Source organism: Lynx rufus, unplaced genomic scaffold (genome assembly GCF_022079265.1).
Source record: "Lynx rufus isolate CCGP_SWC_20201006 ecotype Redwood Valley unplaced genomic scaffold, mLynRuf1.p SCAF_28, whole genome shotgun sequence".
In the NCBI taxonomy this organism is placed as follows: Eukaryota; Metazoa; Chordata; class Mammalia; order Carnivora; family Felidae; genus Lynx; species Lynx rufus.
This window is the reverse complement of record NW_025814843.1, coordinates 11,244,031-11,251,220: the sequence shown is the minus strand read 5'-3', so window position 1 is coordinate 11,251,220 and position 7,190 is coordinate 11,244,031. Positions and strand designations below refer to the sequence as shown.

Here is a 7,190-nt window from a genome sequence, read left to right as displayed (position 1 = left end):
CCTCCTTCCAAAGTGTGACCCCACCCCCCTCTCCTGCCCTCTGGTCCCTGCGGGTGATGCGTCTTCCCTTCCCGCCTGTCCGCTCAGAGACCCGCACCTGCTCACTCGCCACAAGGACCACACCGTGTCTGTGTTGGCACCAGCGTTTATTTCCCAGGGAGGGGCTTGTGGGCCTAGGTCTGTCCCATGGTGTCTTGTGGGGTCTCAGAGCCTCCTGCTTCTCACTTGGCCTTCGGGTTACGGAACTTGCGTCCGGCAAAGACGGCCTTGTTCCCAAGGGCCTCCTCGATCCTAGAAGGCAGGTGAAGTCAGGGCTGTGCCTTCCTACCCAACGGCCCTCGGCTCCCCTCGTCCAGGCCCCCTGCGCCCACTGCACCCCCATACCTCATGAGCTGGTTGTACTTGGCCAGGCGCTCTGAGCGGCAGGGGGCACCAGTCTTGATCTGAGGAAGAAAAGGGAATTTGGAGGACTGTGTGAGGCTAGAGAAGCCAGATCCGGCCTGGCCCGGAGGGAGCTTCCCGTGGTGGCGGTCCAACCCAGGGATGGGAACCCAGGGCCCCCAGGAAACTTGGGTCAGACGTTTGGGAGTCGTGAGTACCTGTCCCGTGCAGAGCCCCACCACGAGGTCAGCGATGAACGTGTCCTCGGTCTCCCCGGAGCGGTGGCTCACCATCACCCCCCAGCCGTTGGACTGGGCCAGTTTGCAGCTGGGCAGAGAGCATGCTCGATAAGGCCAACTGACCGGGGCCCCAGAGGGAAAACCAAGGGCCGGTGGGGCTTCTCCCTTCCGTTTGGGGGAGGAGGCCCTTCGCAGGGAGGGGAATGACTAAGTTCTTGGGGAAGGAGCAGAGAAGGGGCGACTCTAGACTCTGAGCCTGGGCCCTGGGCCCTGGACGTGCTGGTGGGAAGGAAGGCAGGATCTAGCAGGGAGGAGTGGGGGCAGGACACGGCGGGGTCACCTGGGCAACGCTCCGGGGTCAGGAGGGTGGGGACGGGGCGGGAACCCGGGAAGGCGGACGCGGCTGGCCAAGCAGAGCTGGGGCGGAGGAAGGCCGCGGCCCCCCCCCCCCCCCCGGGGCCGGGAGGCACTCACGCCTGGATGGACTCGGTCACGGAGCCAATCTGGTTGACCTTCAGCAGCAGGCAGTTGCAGGCCTTCTTCTCAACAGCCTGGGCGATCCTCTTGGGGTTGGTGACCGTGAGGTCATCCCCCACGATCTGGATGTTGACCCCCGAGAGGAATGAGGTCCAGGTGGCCCAGTCATCCTGGTCAAAGGGGTCCTCGATGGAGACCACTGGAAGGGGATGGGAGAAGAACCGGGTGAAGGTCAGAAGAGCTGGGATGGGGATTTCGACGGGGCTCAGGACAGCCAGGGGCGTGGGCAGGAGCCACAGGACGCGTGGGGGTCTCACCAGGATAGTTCTTGATGAAATTCTTGTACAGCTCCCCCAGCTTCTCCCCAGTGATGTGCCGCGCGGGGTCATCGGGAGACTTGAAGTCGAGATCGTACTTCCCGTTGCGGTAGAACTCCGACGCCGCCACGTCCATGCCTATCACCACCTTGTCTGGGTAGCCAGCCGCCTGGATGGCCGTCTTCAGCAGCTCCAGGGCTGGGGGAGGGGCAAGAGGGCGCCTGAGGCTCCAGGGCGCCCCGTCTCTGCGGCCCCCTCCACTGTGGGGACGCAGGGTCCTGCCCCTCAGAGCTCACACTGACCTTCGTTGTTCTCCAGGATGTTGGGTGCGAAGCCGCCCTCGTCGCCCACGTTGGTGGCATCCTTCCCGTACTTGGCCTTGATGACCCCCTTGAGGTGGTGGTAGACCTCGGCGCCAATGCGCATGGCCTCCTTGAAGGAGCTGGCTCCCACGGGCAGGATCATGAACTCCTGCATGGCCAGCTTGTTCCCGGCGTGGGAGCCCCCGTTGATCACATTGAAGGCCTGTGAGGGGGAGAGGGAGCTCAGCCCCGCGCCAGGGGCTGGGAGGGATCTAGAAGGAATGGGGAGGGTCCAGGTGGAATCCTGGCTCTCCTGATCACCCGCTGAGTGCTCTAGGGGGGAGTACTTTCGCTCCTCAAGGTCTCTTTCCTTGTTGCGGTAAGACAGGGATAACACCTGCTTACCTGCAGGACCTCGCACTGAAAATTACAGAAGCGGAACGCAGCGTTCTCAGCGGGCGGCCGCTTCGGGCCGGGTAGGGACGCTGACGTGGTGGTTACCACAGCCGGTGCTCCCCGTGTTCTGTGAGCTCAGTTCATGCTCACAGCGGCCCTATCAACTAGGCACTGTGATCATCCCCATTTCACAGATGGGGAGACCGAGGCAGAGAGCGGTGACACACTCTTGCCTGAGACCACAGAGCTGGTGAACAGGCAGGAACCTAGCGGCTCGTCTCCAGAGCTGCCCCGTTAATTAACGATAAGTGGCAACGTTATTAGCGAGATAAAATTCAAAGGGTTTCCAGCAACAGGAAATTGGGTTTAATAAGGATCAGGGGAGACAGAAAGAAATGCCGAGATCCTCGCCACGAAGAAGCACTTGATCTGCTCCGGGGGCCTGGGCTGGGACTAGACGCTGGAGCTCTCACTGAGTCTGGCACTGGAATGCGAAGGCACAGGGTTGTGCCAAGGGAAGGCAGCGGAGGCTTAAGGGAAGGCTTGGATTGTGGGAAAGAGGGAGGGGCTGGGCCGCGGCTGGAGACGGTCCACCGCAGGAAACCGTTTCTTTGGCGCTGGGTCTGGAAGGTAGCCTTTCCAGGGGCAGCTGGTGCCCCCCTCCCTGGGCGGGGCGGCTCAGCCACTGTGGCGTCCGGCGAGGGCAGCTGCACTCACAGGCACGGGGAGGACCAAGTCCGGGTTCCCGGCGAGGTCTGCGATGTGCCGGTAGAGCGGGACCCCCTTCTCGGCCGCGCCGGCCTTGCACACAGCCAGCGATATGCCCAGGATGGCATTGGCCCCAAACTTGGCTAGAGGAGGCACGCACAAAGAGACAGTGAGAGCTTCTCCCCCAGCGTCTGGCGTCACCCCAGGAAGAATCTGGAACCCCACACCACTGGGCATCAAGAGCTCGTTAACAGATCTCTCCCCAGCCGCCCAAGGTGCTCTGGGAGCCCCCACCCCAGGGCAATGTGTCAGCCTCACAGCCGTGTCCACGGCCCGCCAGGCCCGGCAGAGGGCAGGCGTCAGGAAATGCCTGTGCGGTGAATAAAGATCCATCCAGCCACGATGTGCCCCGAAATGTGGGACACAGAGATCACCCAACCGGACCTCAGTTCTGGGGTCTCTCCCATCCCCCCACATCCCTTCCCTCCCCCTGGAGCTTGACTCACACTTATTTTCAGTCCCATCCAGCTCGATCATAAATTTGTCAACTTTTTCTTGATCCACAACGCTTAGTTTCTGGAAGGAGAGGTCAGAGAGGGGAGAACACAGGTCACATGCGGGAGGCAGTGCGGGCATTTAGGGTGGACAGGACAGGACGGCTGGCCAAGCAGGGCCCCTCACACCTCCCAAGCAGGGGGGGGGCTTAGGGAGAGGCAGCTGGGGGTGGGGCGCGGTGGGAAGCAGGCGCCCTCTTGCCTTTTCCAGCAGAGCGGGGCCTAGGGTCTTGTTGATGTGTTCCACGGCCTTCAGGACCCCTAGACAGGCCGGAGGAAGGGGTTCAGATCTCTGATGCCAGCAGGCCTCTTCCTGAGGGTTCCAGTGCCCTAGCCCCCTCACCCCCACCCCCACCCCAAGGGCGTTGCGGGCCCAGTCCTGAAACCACCGCCCACAACAGGCGCCTCCAGCGATGGGCCGCCCTCACCTTTCCCCAGGTAGCGGGATTTGTCTCCGTCTCTCAGTTCCAGGGCTTCATAGATGCCCGTAGAAGCTCCGCTGGGCACAGCTGCTCGGAATCGACCTGGGCGGGTTGAATGGGAAGGTCACGTGGGGTCCCAGCCGCACCCAAGGGGCCCGAGGCGTCCTCTCTGAGCCCAGGGGCAGGGGGCAGTGCAGGGGGAGGTTCCCGCTTCTCTGGGAGACAAGGCCTGAGAAGAAGTCCTGGGGGAGGGGATCCCACAGAAAGGAGAGGATGTGGAGCGGGATGGGGGAGGGGTGGGGTGGGGTGGGCAGAGCCCGTTGGGGCCTGTGTTACCCTTGGCTGTGTGCAGGTCCACCTCTACGGTGGGGTTGCCCCTGGAGTCCAGGATTTCCCGGGCAAAGATTTTCTGCATGGCCATGGCTGCAGGACAGGAGGTGTAACTTAGTGTGGACAGTTGATCTCCCTTAAGGAGCCCGAAATCCCTTGCCCTTTAAGAGTCTTCCCCACCCCAAGAAGGCAGGTGCTGGAGCTAAAAATACCCCACAAAAAGGTCACAGAGGAAGAGGCTGGCGCAGCCCCCTCCCCCACTCAGGGCAGCTCCTATTCCACCCCCAACCTGGGAATCCAGGGGCCCCTCCTAGAACTGCTTGGATTGTGGGCAGCCTGGACCCCCGTCCCGGCAAAGCTGCACTGAGGCCTGCTCCCTCAGCCTTCCGCTCGAGCACTGCGCTCTCCCTGGCCCCGCTGGCCCTCAGACCCTCTTCTGCTGTTCTGGTTCGCATCTTCCCGCACCTCCAAAATCCGCGGGAACCCCAAATTCCCCACCTGGCCCCAACTCCCCTCCCCTTTGCAATCCACCTCCACCTGCCTCTCTTCACAGCCTTCAGGGTGTCGTCAGTCCCTGGTCCTGGGCACCCCAACCTGCGTGCTCCAACCCTTCCAATCAAAGCTTTCTCTAGCGGGGGGGGGGGTCCCAGGAGGAAGACACGCCTGACACAGCCCCCCCTTTCTCAAACCAGCACCCCCCTCCCCCTTCACTACCCCCCATCGTCTGGGACTGCAAGATTCACCAGACCTGAGATGTCTCCGCTGGGGGTCTGGGGTGAGCTCCGAGTCTGGATGGCAGCTGGGACAGTGTCAGCTCACCCCCTCTCAGGCCGGGCATTTATCCCCGAGCCACCCTGTGCCCCGGCCAGCCCCGCCCCTCTCTCCCTCTTCGTCCCCCCCCCCCCCCCCCCCCGCACTGGGCTGCCAGCCAAGTGCCCACTACAGCCTAAATCAGAAGCCTTTGGCCCTGGGCACCTGCCCCTTCCCAAAGGTCAATGACGACCCCTCCTTCCTCTGTATCCCTCAACACAAACCCCTACTTTTAATTCCAGCCCCGGGGAGGGGCTTGGGAGGGCCTTCAGATCGGGGGTCTCCCCCTCCCCGGGATTACCGTACCATTTTGCAAAGGTTAAAGAGGAACCAGTGCCCTTTAGCAAAGGCCAAGGGTAACCTGAGCCCTGCAGGGCTGGGGAGGGGGCCTGGAAGAGGGGCTGCAGGATTGACATCCACACATGCTCAGCTCACTTGGCAGGCGCCTGGTCGCCTCTGCCGTCGGTCGGAGAAGGGGCCGGGGGCGTGGGCAAGCTTTGAGGTGTAACCCCCCCCCACTCGGAAGGCGAGAGAGTCTCACCTCTCAGGGTCCTCATTGCGGCCTCTCTCGGCCGCACCCCACCCTCCCCGCTCCGGGCGGGCGAGGGGGGTGGGGGAGGGGACGGGGAGACGAATTTAGACGGGCCCCCAAGAGTTGGCGCGGCTCCCTACTGATAGCGCTGGGACAGCACTTGTCGCCCAGCGTGGCGACCGGCAGACGGGGAGCCTCTCTCCCGGCCGACCTCGGGCGCTTCGGGGCGCGGCCCCCGCCCGCCAGTGAATGATGTTAACCGGGAGTGCACAAAATGAATGGCGGGAGGACGGGTGGCCCCTGCGGGGAGGTGGGTGTCTGCCGGGGCGCGCACCCGCCCCTCCCCCCACCCCCGGCCGCGCCCTCCCGGGATTTTTCCGGCCCGGGGTCTGGGGTGCGGCGGGGCAGAGGTCGGGAGCCGGCGGGCGGGGAGCGCCGCCACGTGCCCGAGCGCCGGCCCCGCCCGAGCTCCCGGTGACTCAGCCGCGCGGCTGTCGAGGAACCGGCTCGGGGGGCGTCGGTGCCGGGAGCTCGGGGCGGCCGCGCGCGGTCGCGCGCCCCAGGCCTGGGAGGACCGGTGGGACGCCCCTCCCCCAGCACCGGAAGCGGCCCAGCCCCTCGGCGCCCGGCGCGCGCGGGGCTGCCCCACCTGAGCCGCCGCGGGGCCCTGCCCACCGCTCCGCGCCGGGCGCCGGGTGCGCTCGCCGCGCTCAAGTTCTCAGCCGAAGTTTCACCGAAAAGAAGGAAAAAACCCAAGGGGCCCAAACGGGAAGGGACTTTCCCCTGACTGAAAAAGTTGCAAAGCGTGAGGCCTCTTGGTATTCTTCCGCTCTGAAAAGTAGTCCCGCCCCTCCGTCCCGCGCGCGATGACCTCGGCGGCGCCGGGTCGAGGGGCGCGGCCGGGGGCGCGAAGTGCTCGGCCGGGGAGGGAGGGGGGGGGGCGGGGAGCCCGGGGAGTGCGGGTGAGGCCTGGGACCGGAGCTGACCCTGCGGAGGGTCATTCCCGGGAGCTCGGCTTGTGCCACTCGGGCTGATGCTAGAGACACGGGTGTCCCCGCGGGGATGCCTTGAGCTCCGAAGACGGCCTGGGTATTTGTCACATCCCTCTTGGCTCCCGCGCGCCTTAGCTGCCTATAGCCGAGCGGAGCAGCGGCGCCGCCGCCCCCTCCGGTCGGCGGGAGACACGTCCCCGGCCCGCCCGCCTCCGCGGGGGGTCCCGCCGCCCGCTTCCCCGCGCGCCCGCGCAGCCGGCCGCTGGCTCCAACCGCCCCGCGCCCTCCCGCCCGGCCCGGCCCGGCCCGCGCAGGCGCGGGCGCACGCGCCGCCGCCGCCGCTCCTGCCCTCCGGCGGAGGTGGGGGAAGGGGGAGCCGTTCCGTTTAACCCTGAGCACCCCGCACCCTCTTCGTTGCGCCCAATTCGCAGCTCGCCAATTCCTCCTTTCACTTTCCTTCCTCCCTCGGGCTCACTCCCTTCCCCGACACCAAAGTCCGATTTATATTCCAGGCGAAGTGGAGCGAGCCCGGACCCTAACCTTCCCCTGCCACCGCCCACCCCCCCCCCCCATCCTTTTACATAGCTTTCCACCCAACTCTGCAAATTTTGCAATAGGGGGAGGGATTTTTAAAATTGCATTTGCAAAGTTCGGTCTCTGGGCAGGCGAGGGGGGGAGGGAGGGAACGGGGAGCAGGCCCCGCCCCTGCCGCCCTTTGCAAATAAAAATC

At 65.1% G+C, this 7,190-nt stretch overlaps 1 protein-coding gene across 4 annotated transcripts; it reads right to left on the bottom strand.

Moving 5' to 3' along the window:
• Positions 1-129: 129 nt before the first annotated feature.
• ENO3 (enolase 3) lies at positions 130-7,156 on the bottom strand. 4 transcript variants are annotated; one of them, XM_047090147.1, is made up of 12 exons: positions 6,867-7,156; positions 4,133-4,219; positions 3,803-3,898; positions 3,577-3,635; positions 3,327-3,396; positions 2,830-2,963; positions 1,717-1,939; positions 1,415-1,612; positions 1,095-1,296; positions 600-708; positions 385-443; positions 130-291 (listed from the first exon to the last, which is right to left on the bottom strand). In XM_047090147.1, the coding sequence occupies exons 2-12, from the start codon at positions 4,215-4,217 to the stop codon at positions 222-224; spliced, it is 1,305 nt and encodes a 434-aa protein (XP_046946103.1). In that variant the 5' UTR covers positions 4,218-4,219; positions 6,867-7,156; the 3' UTR covers positions 130-221. The 4 variants fall into 4 exon arrangements, with proteins under 4 accessions (XP_046946103.1, XP_046946101.1, XP_046946100.1 ...); XM_047090145.1 differs by lacking the exon at positions 6,867-7,156 and adding an exon at positions 6,118-6,688; XM_047090144.1 differs by lacking the exon at positions 6,867-7,156 and adding an exon at positions 5,478-6,049.
• Between the last annotated feature and the right edge of the window lie 34 nt (positions 7,157-7,190).